Source organism: Carassius gibelio, chromosome B13, assembly GCF_023724105.1.
Source record: "Carassius gibelio isolate Cgi1373 ecotype wild population from Czech Republic chromosome B13, carGib1.2-hapl.c, whole genome shotgun sequence".
NCBI lineage: Eukaryota > Metazoa > Chordata > Actinopteri > Cypriniformes > Cyprinidae > Carassius > Carassius gibelio.
This window is the reverse complement of record NC_068408.1, coordinates 14,811,223-14,832,454: the sequence shown is the minus strand read 5'-3', so window position 1 is coordinate 14,832,454 and position 21,232 is coordinate 14,811,223. Positions and strand designations below refer to the sequence as shown.

The following is a 21,232-nucleotide window of genomic DNA, read 5'->3' as shown; positions in this document are numbered from 1 at the left end:
ACTAATAAAATATTTATTCATTTTGAATGAACTTTTATATTTCTAGTTTTAATTTTACTTTAAATTTAAAATGCTTTTTGTCTATTTTATTGGATTTAAACATTTTATTAAGCTTTCTTTAATTTCCATTTTATTTGTTAAAGTGAAGTTAGACTGATGATACACGATGATAAAACTTTGGTCAATGTAGCTGTCAACGGGCAACCAGATGAGACACAGGGTTATATTTACAGCAGCAGTATGTTGTGGATGTATTAGCTGTAGCAATTCTCAGTACTTGCTCTGCAGCAGCAGATCTATTCCACCAGGACCAAATACATTAACATTGTCATGTACATTAACATGCCCATCCCTCCGAGAGCGGTCATGACAGAAATGGACTTAAGAAATTTTGCATTTAATAAAGTATCCATATCAAAACTTGCAGAGAAATGTAGATTTTAACCTATTAACCAAAATAAGAAACCGTCAAAAAGGAGAATGTTTATTGTAAAAAAAACAAAAAAAACAAAAACAGTTGCACATCAATCCATGATCTCTGCAGCTGAAGTTATTCAAATGCTGTCAAATTCATTCAGCTGAATTCACAAAATGCATTATGCTTCACAATTATTATTGCATTTCATTTGATGTTAACACACTGACATTGTTTTCTCCCCAAATTTTAAATCGTCACCATTTACTCACTCCAGGCTTTCTTTCTTCCAGGGAAGGTATTATTTCAAACTATGCTGATAACTAATCAACATCGGACACTATAGACTTTCAATGTGTGCTAAACCAAACAGACATTTCTCAAAATATATTTTTTTATTATTATTACTTTTTATATGCGGCGGAAGAATGACATGAGGGCGAGTAAATTATGAGATTTAAATGTTTGGGTGAACTGTTGCTGTAACACAATCAAAAAGATCACACTAATTATCAGTCAAAAAATACAGTATATCTTTGTGAAGCACAGGTTAATCAGAAAGGAAACTAAAGCTGCATGGATGCAAATGGAGACTGGACTGCTCTCCATTAAAACTTAATAGGGTAATAACCCTGAGATCACAATCACAATTGGCACTATGTCTGTGCACCTCTTAACACCTCTCAAACATTATTACTAAGTTGAGCCATCACAGGACATTTCTGAGTAAAAAAAAAAAAAAAGAATATCATAAGCTGGTGTGTAAAAATACAAAGTGAACAATTCATCACATATGTTGTGACAGATAACTCAAGCTTGTGACAACAGCACATAACACCACTTCTGAATACAGTAAACGTGTTAAGAGTGTAAAACAAAGATAATGGTGACAAATGAGTCAAGTAAGAAGCGTTTCAGATCCTTGATGTGGAAACACCAAAAAGGAAGTCTCAGTCAAGACAGTGAGCCTTCCCAGAATCCTAATAATTCTCAGGAACTGCTTCTGTGGAGAAGAGTGAGAAACTATTTGATGATGCAGATTTTTTATTTTTAATAATCAAAAAGAGGCTACAGTCAAAGTGACGCATTGAAGTTACATGTGAATAGTGAACTTTATATTACAATAATTACAATTCAGTCATCCATTTCGAGAGCTATAACCATATGATGACACCAGAGGACACTAGAATAATAGTTGATCATTTACCTGATGCTTCCTCAGATCTGGGGTCAGTGAGGCAGTCCATGGCTGACAGAATAGAGGAGAAAAGATACTCTGAATGAGTTTCCAGTGTGTGAGACTGCCTCTCTATCAGCACCAGTGTGTCTTTCAGAACTGAGGGAATCAAGGAAAAAAATATTAGCAGCAGTACGAGGACAGCTAGAGACTAATGTGTTGACAAAAACAATGCTTGACGTGAATTCTGAAATGAAGTATGCTAGCTAGGCAACAGCAGGGCTCTCTAAGTTAAGCATGCATGGCCGCATTCGCCAAGCAGAGCGTTTCCTCTTTCGGTCTGATGTAACGGAGTATTGGGTTACACTGCACAACATGTCCAAAACTGAGAAGCAGTAAACTAGGAGAAGTGTATCAACTGATCAAGAAACAAAGAGTGCATTACAGTGCTTTGGAAGATAAAAAGATCTAATGTTTATTCTAATTTAACATTTAAATTTCACCACTTCATAGCTTTAGAGCCACTACTGAGTGTTCAGCAAGAAAATCCAAAGTAGACATGCCAATTCAAGGTTCAGTACAGCAGCAGGATGGTAGAGAGCTTTTTGAAAAATTATATTTTCCTTTTCCATTATAATTAGATAAAGGTAGGGAGACTCACATGGAGAGGCTGAATTCATGCAATGCAAAAGCATCTCTCCGGTCTGCAGAACATCTGCTGTGAGGGGCTTATGAGCCTGAACATCTTCCTGAAAACTCTGAAAATATCATGTGTTACAGTTATGTACTTTTTGAATGAACTTCTTTTGTAATCAAATTTGTACACTTCCTATTGTTACATTAGGGTCAATAAGATTTGTATTTGAATGTTTTTGAAAGACAAAAAAACATATCTTATGCTCACCAAAGCTGCATTATTTATCCAGTAAAACAGTAATACTGTGAAATAGTATTAGACTTAGAATTAACCGTTTACTATTTTAACGTCAAAGCTGAATTTTTGACAGTCATTACTCCTGTCTTCAGTATCACCTGATCCCTCGGAAATCATTCTAATATGATGGTTTGCTGTTCAAATTTTATTTTATTTTATTATCAATATTGAAAACAGAGCTTATTTTCGGAAACTTTTTTAGATTTTTTAAGGATACTTGGTGAATTGAAAGTTCAGAAGAACAGAATTTATTTAAAAATATATATATTTGTAGCACCTGGTGACTTTTTTGATACATTTAACACATCCTTAATGAACGAACATATTACTTTCTTTCAATCATTTTAATAATAATGCTCTTACCGACCCAAAACTTCATTAAATGGTGGTGTAATTTACAAACCTTGTAATCAGCCAAGGAGGCTTTGACGCTCTCCAAGTCAACCATGGGAGGAGAAAGAACTTCTACTTTCTCTACCACCTTGTGCAGCCACTGAATCAGCTTTTTTAGGTTCGAGCAAAATGCCTATTATAAAAAGATACAACATTTCTCATTAATTCTCAGCCATTTCAGGATTTCACGATCAGAACAGAAGCATCTACTCACTTGTATGTGCTGCATTAGTGACTCTTTGGTCTCATTTTCATTCTGGTCTGTTTGTATTGTCCTCTGAAGCTCTGACATTGACAGTCCGCTCAGTTGATCCATAACAGCTTCCACCTCCCTCAGGTTCCTCCTAGTCATGTCTTGGCTAATCATCTGGATTGTGGAACCAGGCTCCTTTGCTTTCTCTAAATGATCCTCATGTGTGAGAGGAATTTCAGAAACTGATCCCGCTTTTGCTTCAACACCCCTTTCTTCCACCAGTGGTTCCTGCTTTCCCACTTGAGCTGTTGGTGATCGGACTGAGGTGATCTCGCTCTCCAGGGATTCCCAGCTGGTGATGACTGGTTGGCTCATCTGTTCACTAATGTCCCTTAGCTGCTGTGAAAGCACCTGAAGTTCTTGTAGCCTTTCTGGTAGGCGAAGAAACTCTATGTCCAACTCGTCCAGCGAATCATGACGAGGAAGGATGTGAGTTGATCTAATGAAAGTGGGTACAGGTCTGAATGTCGAGAAGATGCCAAATTTACGATAATGGCCCCCTGGTTTCCTGTCACTGTGCAGACTCTCAACTGACAAGTCAGCTTGGTCTAGTGAAGAGTACAGGCTACTGGACATGATGCCATCTAAGGACTTCGAATATGACTTGTTAAGAGCACAAAACTTAGTTGACCTTTGCGCTGTTCCTGGGCTACACTGTTCCTGTCGAGTCCCTGTATAGGACAGGTCTAAACAAGACAGAGTGGAAGAGTGGTCCAACTCAATGCCCGAGTCTTGCAACAATGGATCAGTTCGCAAGAGAAGATCCACTTCTAATGAACCCAATGTACCAGCCATGTTGGGTCTCAGAGGGTACGTGTAGTCCAGGAGCTCCTGGTACTCCTTTTCAGGATCCCAACTGGGGGATTTACGGTTCGGAGAGGGTGGCATCGAGTTGGGGATGGCACAGGCCCAGTAGTTGGCCTGATAAGGTGACATGTGTTTGAACCCATGTTGACAGTTCTTACTGTAAGATCCTGGGTTAAGAAGAGAATCTCTTCCTCTGTCCATCATCTCAGCTGGTCTTGTTTCTACCTTTCTTGTGTAATGAGACTTGGACGGATAAGAAGTGCTTCTAGGAGTGGATGTCCACTTAGGCACTGAGGGTGCTGTGAGGCTCAAAGAAGCTGAGGGGGGACTGGACAGACTGCGTTTGGCAGCTGAAGTGTTAAAAATAGGATCCTCATCACATGACCACAGTCTGAGGTCTGATAAGCTCATGGAGGTATCCAGGTCTTCTCTGGATAATGGTGGGGTAGATTTATAAAATGGAGTATCTTCTGGGATACGTCTAAATGACTGTTTTGACAGACGTTTATCCTTTTCTTTAGGGGAATCTGCTTTGTAACTGATCTGAGGGAAAAAAAGACAAAACAAGGAAATGGTTAAGAGGAAATCCTGGGATACAGCCTAACTCATGACCAGGGAGCCACTGGATCCTGTAATTAAACACAGACTACCATTTCAAAAGTTTGGGATTTGGTGCTCAAAAAAACATTTCTTATAATTATCAGTGTTGAAAAGACTGTTGCTTACTATTTATTTTATTTTTTTTAGAAAATGTGATTTTTATTTCAGGATTTTTGATGACTAGGCTAGAGAATCTTTGAATTCATTTAGCATCGGACATAACCAAACTCCAGGTTCAGTTGGGGAGTCAGTTGTGACCCAGTAACAGCTCTGAATGATTAACTGACTAAACGAATCTGATTCAAACCTCTAACTGGAAGGTTTTATTTGGCAACCAACTTAGATGCTAAATTCTTTACACATTTGGAAATTCAGTAAAAAATCCTCCACAGCTCACTAAGACTTGTTTCATTAGATTCTTACCCTCTCCGAGTCTTCATGTGTAGATGAGTTCTTCAGGATGGGCACCTGCCATTGTGTTGAGATCAGTGGTTTTCTCATGATATAGAGGCTTTTGTCTGGCATATACCTGGAAACAGGTGCCATAGTGACCGTCTTTTTGCTGCCACTCCTCTCTTTGTATGAGTCCCTGGCCTCCTGGACATTTGTATGCCTTGTCCTCTCAACAGCTCTGAGACCGAGGGGTCTAGTTTGACCGCTGCGAATCACCTCCGGGATCCTGGTCTTCCACCTCCCATGGCTCGTGTTCTCCATTTGTGAGGAGGTTTCTGATAATGCCTTGTCAACTCCGAGAGCCATTGCAACACATCCAAATTCTGTGGTTCCTCATTTGGTTCCTCATGAGTGACAGCTAAAACATAAATACACTGTGTATTAAACACCACTTGAATCAGCTCTGTGATAAGTGTGGTCTAACATGAGATGGCTTGTTTACTCAAATAGAGTTACTTTCTGTTCTGCATAAGCAATCTCATTAAGGCTACATGTTCAGGCTTGCCTGAAATTCATGAATGCTACTTGTCCATCTCTAACTACAAGAGTACTACTACTACGAACAAATTTTATCTATGAAAAATCTTAAATTAAAAGTAAAAAATAAATAAATTAGTTAAAAGCAACATGATAAATTAATTAAATGTTATGAAAAATTATTTAGTAATTAAATATAATAAAACTGTGCAGTGGCAAAATATATCTAGACTTTTTAGGATTATGTGTCAGATGAATGCTGATAAATGCAACAGCGTGCAAACAAAGCAGTTTCTTGTACTATTTCTCTGTGGAATACTAGACTGTATCTGTTTTTTGATTGGCTGATTCGACTGGTGTCCATGGCAACCGACAGAAAATGGCATGTCACTAGAGGTGATCACGTGGGGGACATTTAAATCATAGCCTGCCTGCAAACAAAGACAATCACGTGTCTTCACCACTGAACCCTCACGCAGTTCCTTTTAATTTTAATATGACACTTGCTGACAGGGTTCTCATAACTGCTGACAGTTTGCAGGGCTACATGTCTGAATTCGGTTATTTGTGGACATAAAAGTCAGCCAAGTTGTTCCGATACTGATCCTTGGGCTACAGTGACACTAGATCAATTCAAACAGTTCAAATGCTATAGAAGGTTATATAGGCTTGATAGACAGTTAAGATGGCAACCTGGTCATCAAACAAATGCCTAAAGAAGGCAGTGTCTACATTATACATTTCCTCTGATTTAACACTGGGAACACTGTTAAATCATTTCAAACATAGTACAAATCTCAATAAAATATACAATCTGTTTGTTTTGCAAGCCACAACCTGCAGTTCTCAGTGATTCTGAAATTAAACACTATATGCAAACACTGTGCAAACTATACAAATGTAGGCTGAGGAAGCAGTTCATTTAACAGTTGAGGGATTTAATAAAACAAGGAAAGCTTAAATTGAACTCAAGTGTATACTAACATAAGTACAAGAATGAACGTGTACACTGAGAATGCGTGGCCTGGGAAAGGTATTTATAGTGAATTAATTAATAACTTTCTTGTACGGAAAATGTTTTAAAATTATTCTTGAGTTACATATGCATCAGCAATGAAATGACAGATGAGATGCATTTCACAGCCAGCGGCAGCACACAAAGTGATGCTAAGCTACTATGTATCATCAGCCAGGAAGAATATGAATGTGTCATACAGCAGCTTCACACTTCTGTCCACATCACTTTCACTTGGCTTTCACAGCTGAAAACCCTGCATAATTGATCATAAACTGTATTTACGTACCGGTTTGGACTAAGGAAATCCCCCGACAGCTCCACGAACTACGTTTATAGTTTAGAGATATGATGCGATAAATAAAACCCTGCTGTTGTGGAATCCAAGCGGTGGAGGAAACGGTTCTTAACACGGAGGCGGGTCGAGCAGCGCGAGACTGTCGCTTCCAGCCAATGGCGTCACGAAACCGAACGAGCCAAAGTTCAGTTCTTTTACTGTCTATGGTTCAGTCACACCGAATCAAGTTTCATATTAATACGCATGCGCATAATGTGGCTTAAATTACCACTTATTTGGGGGAGACACTGGCAGAGAGCTTTATTATATTTTTTTCATGGTCATTATTCAGTCATGAAACCGCTGAAATAGCGTCTTGTCACGCCTCGTCTGTTACATTTCTCATCGCTGGTCATAAACGGCCAATAACAGTCGTTTGTGATTTTAGAATGAGGATTTAAAAATAACTTTATAGAAATTGCTGTGAATGATTTCATTTAATGTATTCACTGTAAATCCTTTGAATTATATTAAAGATTGGACGTGTTGATTACAGATAACACGTTAGTCAATAAAAGTCTCCAGTGAGGGATAAAAGCGACGTGTAAGCGCCTCCTAGAGGACAATCTGTTTGTATCCTCACAGGAAACAGTTACATTATTAGTTACCAAAAATAATTATCCATCTCAAATAAAGGAGTATGTATTCAATGTAGATTTAAGAATAGATTCTCTTAACAATACAACTGCATAAAAATCGTCAAACTGCATGTAAATCAGATACTTTTAATTTAATGGTAAGCAGAGACTGACACGACGGTAACAAGATGTAGGTTAAAAGAGAGTGAAAAAGTACAAGGAGTAAATGGATATAAAACACACTAATCACGTAATAATTAACAGCTTTTAGAGTTCGTATAAACCCTTTAACATCTGAATCTTTTATTGCAACAGATTACGAAAAATAATTCTCAAAGCGGTACAAAAGGCTAAACAATTAGAATAAATTAAACTCATTCATACTTATCAAATTCGTTTTAAAATCGTTTACTTCTTAACTAATGGCCAAACTTAAAAAGCTGGGCATTGAATGTACAAAAAATAAAAATAAAACCTAGACAAAGTCAATGTTTATAATTCCATCGACCACTAAGTGTCACTAGATACCATGGATAATATTCTGGGGTCCACAACATGTATTTTTGATGTAAAGAATGGAGGTCTATAAGGAAATGTTTGAGCTCCAGTGTGTCTCTCATCATCATCAGGTTGAATATCACCTGTGACCCTGAGTTTTGTCTCAATCTCTGACCCTTGTCCCAATGTGCAAACTATCCATCATAAAGTCTATGTGATATTAGTAATTTTCAATATTATTTAGGGCAGATACGATGGATAGTATGCACATTAGGACACAGGGTGAGCTTTATGTTCACTCATAATTTAAAGTTCACCAGATCTGACAGTACTAAAAAAAATATAAAGCACAAGCTCAGAATCTGCTAGAATTTCCAAGAGTATTTCACAAGCACACATGCACAGTTTTGATACAGTCCCCAATAAATCAACGGACAATACCACAATGCAACAGGATTTGCCATTAGGGACACAGATATTTACAGCAAATACTTTCTGTCTATCTTCAAATTAGTTAATGTTTCACACAGCCAGTTAAAATATAGCAAACAAACAGAGCAAGAGGTCAGTCTGTGAATGATTTTCATTACTATCCATCTCTTTCCCAGATATCTGCTCACAGAGTGGAAATGTTCCCTTTTAGACTTTGCACATAATCTGGGTCATATTCCCAAACACAAAAATGACAATATGAAATCATTTTGGCACAAGTGGATAAGATTATCATAACAGAACCTGTCCTGTCAAGTACTAAATGTAAAAGAGCAAACTGACCATTAGTGTTCCAGTCACAGATCTGAATAAACTTTATGCTTGATGTAAACTTCACACTGGTGGTAACATCATGTCTACAGTGGTTTTTAAAGGAGTGAGATAGTGAAAGAGTGAAGAAGAAAGAGAAGAGACCACAGTCAGCACTTTACAGCACAGACTCCACACCGTCCTTGTCGAGTGTTTCATGCGAGGAACTGTCTCCTTGGTTCAGGTGTGTGACGAGAGGGGAAGTCTCCTCTTCTGCTTTGACATTAGCCACCACCTCCACCTTCACCTCCTGCAGTTCCTGCTCCTCTTGATGCTGTTCCTGTTCTCTTCGTTTCTTCATCTCTTGCTCATTGATGTGGTGAAGAATGCCAGCACCGAGTGCGTCCCCCTCCACGTTCACAACAGTAGTGGTTCGGTCTCTGATCACACATCAGACACAGTTTGTGAACCCAACAGATTATTTAAGGCCTATATATTGTATGCATGTTAATGTTATAGTTTTAATTCTGATAAGAAGCTTCAGAAGGCTCTTATGATGTTTTACATAAATATAGGCAGCAAAGATATATCAGAATTAGAAAAAATATTTTTTTTTTTGAGAATGTGTGGGAAACACTGTCTTACACAATCCAGTCCACAGCCAACATGAGTGACAGGTCATGGGTGGGCAGACCTATGGCCTCCAGAATGATAGCGATGGTGATGATCCCTCCAGCTGGAATACCTGCTGCCCCCACACTGGAGGCAGTGGCTGTCACCCTTTGAATAAGCAAAAGAGTCATTTAGCAGATGCTTTTTCCTAAGTGAATAACGATTCACTTATTACAGAAACAAATTCCCTGGAGTTAAGTGCCATGTTTCTAACAGCCAGGATGGTGATAGCTCATTTATCATCATCCAGACCTCCATCAGAGCCTCAGCTCTATACTGCTTGCTACACACTCAACAGCGTAACCTTGCACACTGGGACAGGCTCCAGAGGGAGGGTGTGTGTTGCTTGTAAATTTAGATCAAGCTTAGCATCGCTGCCTTGTTTAGATATAGAGAATGTTGCATGTACGCAATATAGATACAGGAATGTTTCAGGGTATCTTTCAATACTCCTGCTGATTGAAGAAAGGCCTCATAGCGATGTACACTCACAGGATTGTGAAGATCTGTCCTGCGTTGAGCTCAACGTTGTTGAGCTGGGCAATAAACACAGCTGCAACACACTGGAAAATGGCTGCTCCGTCCATGTTAACAGTGGCTCCAATCGGTAAAATGAAGCGACTGATTCGTTTGTCGACACCGTTGTTCTCCTCCACACACTTCATCATGGTAGGCAGTGTCGCTGAGCTGCACAGGCACAGAAAACACCAAGGGTATAAGTATGTAACGGGGAATTAGATGTAATATGGTCATAGCCATTCTACATGTGGAAATTTTTTGCATATCAGCAACACTACTAATGATTTAGCATGACTATAGCGATTCCAGGAAAAAATGGAACAATGCTTTTTAGCCACATTCTGGGAGCCAAATGAACATCTTTATAGGACTATAGAAATATATGAAATATAACAAAATACCTGGAGCAGGTAGCAAAGGCAGTGGTGAAAGGTGTGATGAGGCCAGACAGGAAACTGAAGGGGTTTGCACGAGTGAACCCAAAGTAGATAAGAGGTAAGACGATGCCACCATGGATGATGTGGCCCAGAATAGAAGCAAAAATGTACTTCCCCAAACTAGTGACCAGCAGAACCACATCTTCCATCTCCACAATCTTACTGCCAACCAAGAACATGATGCCAAAAGGCACATACCTGAAGGACAAAACAACAGAATATATCATACATGATGTGCATGGTACAACTTAAGTTTTATGATATATAAAAGTTTTACATTTTTGAGTTTTCAGAACTAAATATGATTAGATAGATAGATTGATTAGATAGATTACTTACCACATGATCCAAGACACCAGTACCATGGTGGCTTCATTGAATGCATTGAAAAAGCGAATGAGCTCTTCTCCTTCTGCACCAAGCTTTCTCAAAGCAACTCCAAAAACCATAGCAAAGAGAACAAGGCCCAGAATATTCATTCCATCTGCATCTGTTCCATAGGGAACCTGAAAACCACCAGAACATGTTTGTCTTTGGCTTACATAAGTGAATAATAAAATATTATGATATTACCATTCCGTTTTCATGGAAGCACATAGTTGGTCAAAGGTAAACAATGCAATAGTAAACTAAATTAGAAGCTGACATTGTAACAAAATGTGACAAAATGTGCTCTGATAAATGCAGATTTAGCTAATTAGCCTATATTAACTATTGTTCCCACTCATATTCCTTGTCACTGAATTGGATATGATTGTGCATGGACGAGAGGCTTTTAAAAGACAAAACATGATAAAGCCTGGCTCTCAGTCTGACTTTTCCTTAGTGGTGGTGGCAATGGGGTGATGAAGATCTGACGGGACTGAGCTACCGTTCAACTGAATCCTGCTCTTGTTCTGGGCTTTATCACGCATCCAGGCATGGCTCATCACTTGGCACACAGCATTGGCTGTTCTGTAAGCCCTACTTATGCAATTATGGACCTCAAGCGTTCTGAGGGATTGCCCACATATTTGCCCATGCTCCAGCAGATATGAGACATTTTAGCTGTGCCAGGATGTAATGAAGACCCAATAATTTATACAAAGGTTAATCACATAGAGCAGTACATAGTGTAGTTCAGATGCAATTTTTACATAATTACTACTGAATTTGAAAGGAAACCTTTATGGAATAGATTTAAACATTAAATTGCAAGTGGTAGGACATAATCTTTCATAATTTTCATGTTGATATGCCTGCTTGTGGGAATGGAATGTGACTGTAAATTGAGTTAACTGCTATTTTCATTTGTTCAATTTAATAATAATAATTTAATAATTGTTCGTTTATGATACACCTTGTTAGTAGCTTGTCCCTGCGATTGTTGATCAAAAATGGAAAAGATATAGTAATTTTCCAGGATATTATCCATTATAAACTGTAACCTGAAAACACAATGCGTCATTTAAAATGCAGGTAAAAAAAAAAACAATACTGAAAATCCTTTGACAACAATACTGTTGATTGTGCCCTAATTTTACAGAGTTATCTTATAGTGTACAAACTTCTAGTACACTGCTTAAAGCATAATTGTTTAGAATGTTTAGTAGGCCATAACTAGTTTACTAGCTATAAAACAATTACTTAAATTCTAAGTGTTCAATAATTCAATTTATTTTAAAATACAGTCATTTATATTTTAATATTATATTATGCATTTAATTTTTTTGCAAACAAATCTAAATAAAAAAAAAATCCAGAGATTTGATGTTGTGACACAATTTTGCGTCGTGATTATGCAATGACATCACAACATAATTAAGCAACTTTTAGCAACAAATCAACCTTCCTGTAGCAACTTTCGCTGAAATAAGTTGGCAACATTGCTCAGTGGGACAGGAGCAGCAAAACCGGCTGCGTCAACCCTGGCCCTGTGCAAACAAACAGAAAGCTCATTCAAGGCTGCCAAAGGGCCAACATACTGAGTGGTTGGACATAAAACCAGCCAAGAGGCCCCAATTGGACTTGAGTTTTATTTTTTTAAGAAGCACAAAATTACTGGGTTCAACTGACATTTCAACAAGTGGCATGATGTGTGTGTGGACAATTATGTATTTGACGATGCATTCTTAACATAGGAAAAGGAAGGACCTAATGCTAAATAACACATAATTACATATATTTTAAATTATTATAAAATAATAATCAAATATTATTAGAAAATGAAGAGATTATGTACCTTCTGGTAGTTGATGGTTCCATTTGTTCCATTTCCAACAAGAATTGTCTTGTAATCAGTGACATACTGTGACAAAAGTGAAAGACAGAGAAGGCGAACATCATGAGCTACATGCAGTGCTTATCACAATGCTATTCTGACCGATTTCAATCCATTCCAGTGTGCAGCTTCATGAACTGTGATGCATTTGATTATTTCTCTGCACTGAGCCTGTTTCTAGTGCCAAGATACTCACAAAAGCAGCATTTAAAATTTAGCTGAAGAGGACTTTGAGACTGGCGTACACAGAGACAATGACAGTGATCCCCCACAACCCTACTATTCAGAACCCCTGTTCCTCAGAAACTCCAATTATATGAGCAGGAGCACTCTGTTTAGTTTTTGTCAATCCTTACTATCTCAAAAGAAGAAATGGAATAGGTAAGAATTTGAAATTAATGGTTAAAAAATATTGTGTTGTCAAACGATTACTTGCATTCAAAATAAATGTTTTTGTTTATATATGTGTATGTGCTGTGTACATTTATTAAGTATAAATAAACACACACAAATGCATGTATACAATTAAGAAAAATATGTTACGTTTATATATTAAATATATATTTATATACATTTTATAAATATAAATATATACATGTAAATACAGGTAAATATTTTCAAAATATATGCTGTATGTGTGTGTAGTTATAAATGCATAATAATTATACACAGCACACACACATATATTATGTAAACAAAAACTTTTATTTTGGATGCGATTAATCGTGATTAATCGTTTGACAGCACTAGTAAAAAATATATATATATTTTTTGCGTAGTAAAAAAAAATACAAGCTAGATGGCATGTTTTTATAGAAAAACTTGTTTTTACATATTAAAAATCGGCACTGTTTAATTTAAAGTGTTTGTTAAATCTGATGTTTCAGTGATAGCAAAATCAAAATCATTCCCAGGCATTTCTGTATTAATCCTGCTAATCTCTGTCTCTTCCTTTTTAAAGCCTTTCTGGCCTCCATCCAGGTAAATGTCGATGGAAATCCTACTGGATAAAGAAACATCCCATCTGCACCTAATGACCCTGTTTCTCTTTCTAAATCTACTTTGGCCTTTGCAAAAACATCTTTTTTTTTTACAAATTGATAACTGGGTGCCCGTTAGGTTTGTGTCAATGGGGTTGTCCACATGCTTCGGTCTAGGCACAGAGATATTATCTCCCACCCTGGCCACCGAACCTCCTGACCTCTCTTTGAGCAGAGCGTGCTCACTGTTGAGCAGTTGCCTGTGTGGTACAACCCACTGAACCAAGCCAGGTTGCCAGGCACCAAAGAATGGAATCAGCCTGCTATGGTAACTGCCTGGTTGCTTAGTGGTGAGAGAGGATGGGAGGTATTTATTGAGCAGGGACAAAAATGGTTACTCCATTTTGTGACTCTCTCAATAAGAGATGAAGGAGCTGTTAACATGGAGGAAATGGTCTACAAATATTCATTTTGAACATATCTGCTGCTTGTGTGAGTGTGTATGTGTTTTTGTGACACCTGGAGGAAAAAATTTAACTTACTGAGCGGAAAGCTGCAGCCACCAGGTTGGATGGAAACAGGTTTCTGAAAAGGAAAAACAAGCAAGAAAGATAAACCAGTGATGCAGACATGTGTAAAAACAAGCTCTTATCATCCCAGATGGACACCACTGGTGTTTCTTTGCTAAATTCCCACCAGGTCGCAGCATGAGTGACCCACAAAGGAAGTTTTGCATATTTGTATCTGCAAATCCATATCCAAAATCATTCACTTGGGCAACAGAATGGATTATTTTAAACTAAACTGAGTTGAGTTCTTATTCGTCATATGACCTGCGTTAAAAAGAGGATTAATCTAGTAACCCTGTGAACTATGAGGCCAAAAGAAATGTATTTTCTTACAGTTACAGTTACAGATGTTCTTCAAGTGATTATTACATAATTGCATAGCAGATTTATATTGCAACAAGAAAAACTTTTTAACAGGTCTCAGGTTTTCAAGATTTTCAGGTTTCAAGACATTGTCCCACATAGATTGAACAACTAAAAAGTGTATTTTTTTGTGATGTAATTTATGATTGGTAAAAAAGAAGGATGTTTGCTGGAATTTACAAAAAAAATATTTAAAAAGAAATTCTCAAAAGTGTTTTTCTTTTATGAAAAATCTAATTTTCAAATGTATGTTGCTGATGGAAAAACTAAATGTTTTTTTGTGTGTGCAAATTTGGTGCTTGTTTGTACTCCATGATGGTCTATCAGCTCTAACCAGTTTGATCCAGGTCTTCGTCGATCACAGCCCCACCAGATGGTAGTCTGTTTTGGAGCAGCTAAAGACTATTAAGACTATTTGAAGAGTTCAGATGCAAAAGCCTCAAAGTGCCATTTGAAATGTTCTCATGAATAGGTTCTTTGAAATGACTGAACATAAACATATGAACCAGTATAACTAATAATTTATAATAATTAATATAGAACTTTTTCTTCCCTGTCTATGCAATAATTAAATACAAATCAATTTGTATTTGAAATGCCTAAAAAAGAAAAGAAAGATGTAAAGAATGAATTGTCACATGTTCTGCTCTCACGTCTTTTGCATTCATAAGTGTTGCACTCACACAGCTAATCATCACAGACACTTGCACGCGCGGTTTAAGCGCTGCTATATAGCTAGTGGACTGCTGCATTTCTCACATTGAAAGACAGGCTATTGTTATTATTGTTATCATTTCCATTACCAAATAATACCTTGCAAGGTCTAAAAACGAATCCGCTGTCTCTTTGTTGGCGCTCACGCCTTCCAGCCCCAAGTTGTTGGTGTTCAGCGCTCCTGCTCCCACGCCGGGTTTGATGATGAAGGCGAGGGCTACCCCGATGGATGAAGCGATCAGAGTGGTCACCAGAAAGTAAGAGACGGCGATCCCTCCGAGCTTCCCCAGCGAGCGCGTGTCCAGACTCGCAGCGCCAGAGATCAGACTGCAAACCACTAAAGGAAGGATGATCATCTTGAGCATCCTCAGCAGCATCTCTCCGGGGAAGGCGAAGTAAGTCATCTGCGCTCGGGTTAGGTTCATGTTCCGGACCATCATCCCGAGCCCGACGCCCACCAGAACCCCGGACACCGTTAATATCACTAGGAGGTTTCTTTTGAGGAAGACCATTAACCGGTTTTTAAAGCTGTTCTTTTCTGATTTTATCGATACCGCTGGTAACGGGCTTTTGTGCCCGGCGTGTCCATTGATTTCGCTCTTCTTCTCCTCCATGTTTTTCTCTACACGCTCAGTCTTTCCACACGTTTAAAAGCAGTATGCTACCGGGCTTTTCTCATCAGCCGCGTGCGCGCTTGGAATAGAGCGGACTGGAGAGCGCTTGTAAAAACCAGCCGGCACTTACAGACATGTGCTGCATCTACCAATGACGAGGGGTCTTTTAAAGATGAGGATCCAGGACATGCGCACTCCTGGACCAAGATGAAATGATGCAACAAGGCAAAGGGTTGCTGATATCCATGCATATTATTATTATTATTGGGTGATTTTTTTTTTATATGTTCCTATTTTGTGTGTTAGTAAATGTAAAAAAAATCTATCTATCTATCTATCTATCTATCTATCTATCTATCTATCTATCTATCTATCTATCTATCTATCTATCTATCTATCTATCTATCTATCTATCTATCTAGCTGTCTAGCTGTCTATGCATGCTTTATGAACAATGGCAAGCCTATACACACTGCACACACACACACACACATTGCACAGCATAAATGAGTACACCCCCTCTGAATAAATGTAAAAGATGTATTTTCTATGAACACTTATATAATTGATGGAAAGTAGGCAAAATTTAAACATTTAATAAAAACAACAAAATATATGCCAATATTTTCTGTAAGATAAGTAAATTAGGCAATTTTGTTTAAATGAAGGATGGCAAAAATGAGTACACCCATAGGTTTAATTGAGAAAATGTATAATATTCTAGTCCTTAGTATGTCCTCCAGAACTTAAAGTATACTGCTCTGACCCTTCTTGGCACTGAGTGTTCAAGTTCATGACAAATTTCTCATATCTGTCCACTCCTGGAGGACGAGCTCCTTAAATGCTCAGGTCTATAATGGGGAGTTTTGCTCAGCTCGTCTCTACAGAATCCCCCACAGCTGCTCAAAAGCATTAAGATTAAGTGAAATACATGTCCACTGAAAGATTTTCACCTTTGTAGAATGAATATATTTGTTGTCATGCTTAAAAATGCCCTAATGCAGGGAATTAGGGGAGGGTGGCATCTTCTATTTCAAGTTTTCACACAGTAATGTGTGAATTCATGCCAGCATTGATAAAGCACAAACTCCCTCACACCTTCAGCACTCATTCATATAAGAGCTTTACTTCAAATGAATGTCGCTGTGGGTACCAAGCACTTCTCCCTGCATACTGCTGCTCTATAGCAACACCAGAACATCTTGGATGCTTTTGGATCAGAAATGATTGAGTTGGTCTCTTGAGACCAGAGTTGGGATTCCCAGAAGTCTCTTTTTTGTAAATATGGGCCTTGGAAGAGGTTAAATGAGTTTATTTGGCTTTGCTACAGTAGGTAATTCTAGTTGCGCCAACAACCATGCATGTCACTTCTGCAGGCTGCATTATACTCTGTGAGATAAAGTGTTGCATTTTTCATAGCTTTTGTCGGCTCTGAGACACTTGAGCATGTTATTTCTCCTGCCTTTTTTTGTAGCACAAATTCACTCATCACTAAATTAAAACAAAGTGTAGACCTGAGTGCTTCAGGAACCTTATCAAAAGTCCATTGTTTTTGAATGTTGGTGCTACTTCTGCACTATTTACACACTTAAAACAATAATTTGGTAATCGTTTTGTACCATTGTCCTCTTTTATGCTAAAAAATAAGTCACCTGACAGTTCTCTCCCAAGTGCTTCCAATGCTGCCAGCATTAAATCTGAGTATGATTAATTGGGATGTATAACACTTTTAATCGTCAGGAAATTAATTTTCTTTAAAAGTTTTGGTTCAATATACTTAGCTGTTGATCAAAAATAACTTTCAGGAGAGTGTACACATTTTTACAACACAACAATTTATCACTTTGATAAGAAAATCTTATTTTGCTGAATAATTTTGGCATTGTTCTTTGGTTATTGATCAAGCAGGCTTGTTGTAACATTATTTAGCCAAAGAACCCTAACATGTTTCATGAGTAAAAAGTAATTTCTGAATGTACTTGTATATAATAGGTTTAATATATATAATATATAATATATAAATTATTGTACTAAAGAGAAAAATAAAGTATATGTCCATTATATTATATTGTTTTATAATATTGTTTGTATTTTTATATATCTATTGTCATTTGTAATAATATATTAATAAAATATTATTAAATATTATTAAATATTATTAAAATATTACTTTTATTATTCACATATATTCATGAAGGACACAAAATTATTATTTTTATTGAATGATCCAATTATTATTGCTGTATGTTATTGTTGTTTGTCATTTTAAAAGCAATTTTGTATTTTTATCATTACCATAATTAACATTTGCAGTTTTTCAGCATTTGCCACATTTTTTTCTGAGGATTATCCTTTTCTTCCATTTCTGCGCTCTGGAATTTAATGCAATATTCAAATGATATAACCCATAATTTTAGCATTTCACCTATACATTTTGCCCCAATTTAAATAACTCTAAGAAATGAAAATCTCAGTTCTTTTTATCTGTCTGTTGCTGCTTTCCCCTGAACCTCAACTATACTGTTCCAAGAATACAATTTCACAGCTGCCAAACCGTTACTATTTTGACAAAATGTGAATATAATTCATATTTAAGGCCCCAGATAGTTACAAAAATTATTTCTACACTGAAAAGAACTTTATGAATGAGCTTGCATTAAAGGTATGGTATTGTTAAAATCATTGTAAAAGTAATACAATGAGATAGAGGGCAAACAAATGTCTGACCTTATGTCAAATCTAACCACATCCTGCAGCTGTTGTCATGCTTAAGAAAGATGAGCTCTCTCCATATAACTCCCTCCTAATATAGTCACAAATCTGATATCTGTGCCAGATTTACATTAAATGTATTTGATGGTTTACTTTGTAGAACAACTGGTTAAATTTTGACTTCCATTCCAAAATATGGCATCTATAAACGTTATTATGGGATGTTTAAAGTAAACTTATATGCTTCTAAACATATATTTTGTTTACTCATTAGTACAGTAATCTGTGCATTATAAGCAACATCTAGAGTCTGCTGTGCTTTTTTTTGTTGTCTAACGTGTTTTAAACCAGAAGTGAACAGACAGGCAACTTTAATCGAGACAGAGAGAAGCAGAATTGAACTGCCTAAAACTGCAATAATATTCTCCAACCACCAGATGACATTCTTTCCTCTTGTAAAGTTCTTTCTCTGTTTGAGTAAAATACTGGGTGTGATTGTCCTCAGGCACTACTTACCATTGCTTATTCGACATGTAAGCACAACATCTTGTAATATTATGTCCATGCACTGCAAAAATACATGTTATTTTTGTTCTTCTTCTTGTAAAAGTACTGTTAATAATAAATGAGGATTTGCTTCATTATGGTGATTTATGAAGTCCCTTTTCTCAATGAGAATTATGACAACATTACACTTACATTATACACTTTATGCTGTCATAAATATTGTTATTTCTAAGAGACCTACAATATAATAGGGAGGTTGTGGTAAGCAGATAATGACCAGTCTGTCATGACAGCAAGCTTTACCCTGAACACCTGAAATCCAATGTCAGACTCCAAGATTAATGAATGTTTGCACTTATTCCCTCAGACCACGCACCATCGGCTGTGTCACACACACACACACACACACACACACACACACACACACACACACACACAAACAATGTATGTAGACTTTCTTGGCCCTTTGTCCCATTTAGTAAAAATCAGTATTATCTTTGCTGGTGAATTCACCGACGATCAAGCATGTGAGAGAAAACATCTTTGCCACTTTCCCTGCTTTTTAGTTAATGTCTATTTTCCGCAGTGGCAGGCTTTTTTGAACACTCCATTTCCTGTTATGCAGTAGAGATTGAACTTGTAAGAAAAAAGATTGAGCCAAGCTGTCGGTGGGCATCTTGCCAGAGCATGCTGCCTTTTCTCAGTTCCGCCACTTGATGAACTCAAACCTGGCAATCTGAAACTTACCACCGACACTTCAAGTAGATATTACAGTGACCCATTGCAAAATATATGAGCATTCTATATTTTAAATATACATTTTAAATTGTAGATATGTTTCTCGTGTATAATTTGTCAGAGTGAAATGGTTTTTAGGCTGATTTTTCTGATTTTTCATCGTGTTGTAAACACCACATTACTAGTCTGTTAGGTTCTTTAAATAACATGACGAACAGCAGCCTGTTCTGCATTTTGGTTGGCTGATTCTACCAAAGGGGGCGGGGCGCCTGAACTGGGACTCCGCCTCGTCTCACAGATCAACCTATCATTCGAATCCAATGTCTTGCAACTGCGACTACGAGGAGAGTCACCGAAGGCAACCTGCCTCCTACTTTTAGGGACACTTTGAAGTCTGACTCTCATATGTGCATCTGTTTACTCTTTTCTCAGGCTGATGAGGCACGGGGCGCTCATGTGAATGTGAGAGTGCCATGTGAATTCATGTCGACTAGCAAGGCATGCAGAATGCACTGATGCAATGTAAACGCATTCGAGAATAAATCCGCTGAGATTTTCACTCATTTAACCGGATCGTGCAAGTCCTTCAGAAGGGTGAGTGGACGTTCCTACTGAACTTTCAGACAAAAAGTCCAGTGTTTTGACAGGTCAGTCTTGTGGGTTGCTCCTGCAAGCTTGTAATGACCCCAGCAGTAACCTGTTTGCATACAGTACGTATGTTAACAAACTTGGCATATCTGTAAACACAGCCTGCTAGTAGAAGCCCACCACTGGCGTCTTCTGGATGCAAAATAGTTAATGTTTCAAACGAGGAAGGCCACACGAGATACTTATGATTGCTGCGTGTTGATGTTTTTCTGTAATCGACCCGAGTAAGCAAGACATTCTTTTGTGATTTGGTTTTATTATGTAACTGTTTTCTGAGGCCATTGACTTGACAGTGATCTCCCCCGTACAGATTTATTTTTATTTTTGCACAGTAGCCATGCTAGATTATCACTAAACGTCTGAAGAGTTTTCTTTGTTTTTGTCTCTTTGTTTATCAGTGTTTTCATAGTTTTTCTGATAAAAAGGCTTCAATATACAAATATGTTTTAGAAGGGTTTTCAAACATCATTTCAGTCACCTGAAAATGAAGGTTCATTACTGAAATTTTAGCAAAATGTTAAATTTAAACTAAGCAGGTTTCTGATGGTCAGTGCAGTCAGTGAATTCACTTGACCAGCTTGAACATGAGTGAAATCTGCGCCGAAGAAAAATTTGATTGCGTAAAATGCACCTCAATCAATTATGACCAGAATGTAATTTAATGAAAAGTATTTTTAAATTATGATGAAATGGAAGCATTAATTTTAAAGAAAATGTAGGGCAAGGACTTGGTTCAGTTCGCTGGTTGTTGATTGGATCTTGATATGTGGACTGGATTTAATGAATGGAGAAGTCCTGCATAGGTCACCCAGAGAAAATTA

General features: G+C 37.4%; 3 protein-coding genes across 4 annotated transcripts in view; 1 reads left to right on the top strand and 2 right to left on the bottom strand.

The window, feature by feature from the left end:
* Positions 1 to 468: 468 nt before the first annotated feature.
* cep68 (centrosomal protein 68) lies at positions 469 to 6,981 on the bottom strand. The gene is made up of 7 exons (XM_052572144.1): positions 6,814 to 6,981; positions 5,003 to 5,390; positions 3,134 to 4,522; positions 2,930 to 3,052; positions 2,254 to 2,350; positions 1,623 to 1,751; positions 469 to 1,418 (listed from the first exon to the last, which is right to left on the bottom strand). Exons 2-7 carry the CDS (start codon positions 5,336 to 5,338, stop codon positions 1,396 to 1,398), a joined length of 2,097 nt encoding a protein of 698 aa, XP_052428104.1. The 5' UTR covers positions 5,339 to 5,390; positions 6,814 to 6,981; the 3' UTR covers positions 469 to 1,395.
* Positions 6,982 to 7,572: 591 nt separating this feature from the next.
* slc1a4 (solute carrier family 1 member 4) lies at positions 7,573 to 15,960 on the bottom strand. Its single transcript, XM_052572145.1, has 8 exons — positions 15,292 to 15,960; positions 14,089 to 14,131; positions 12,528 to 12,593; positions 10,646 to 10,812; positions 10,271 to 10,504; positions 9,843 to 10,037; positions 9,324 to 9,458; positions 7,573 to 9,118 (listed from the first exon to the last, which is right to left on the bottom strand). The coding sequence occupies exons 1-8, from the start codon at positions 15,804 to 15,806 to the stop codon at positions 8,857 to 8,859; spliced, it is 1,617 nt and encodes a 538-aa protein (XP_052428105.1). The 5' UTR covers positions 15,807 to 15,960; the 3' UTR covers positions 7,573 to 8,856.
* Positions 15,961 to 20,097: 4,137 nt separating this feature from the next.
* sertad2b (SERTA domain containing 2b) overlaps positions 20,098 to 21,232 on the top strand; it is a 33,024-nt gene continuing 31,889 nt past the window's right edge. For both annotated transcript variants that reach the window (XM_052572799.1, XM_052572800.1), the window contains exon 1: positions 20,098 to 20,357. The gene's annotated coding sequence lies outside the window, so the exon portion shown is untranslated. The remainder of the gene's footprint in view (positions 20,358 to 21,232) is intronic.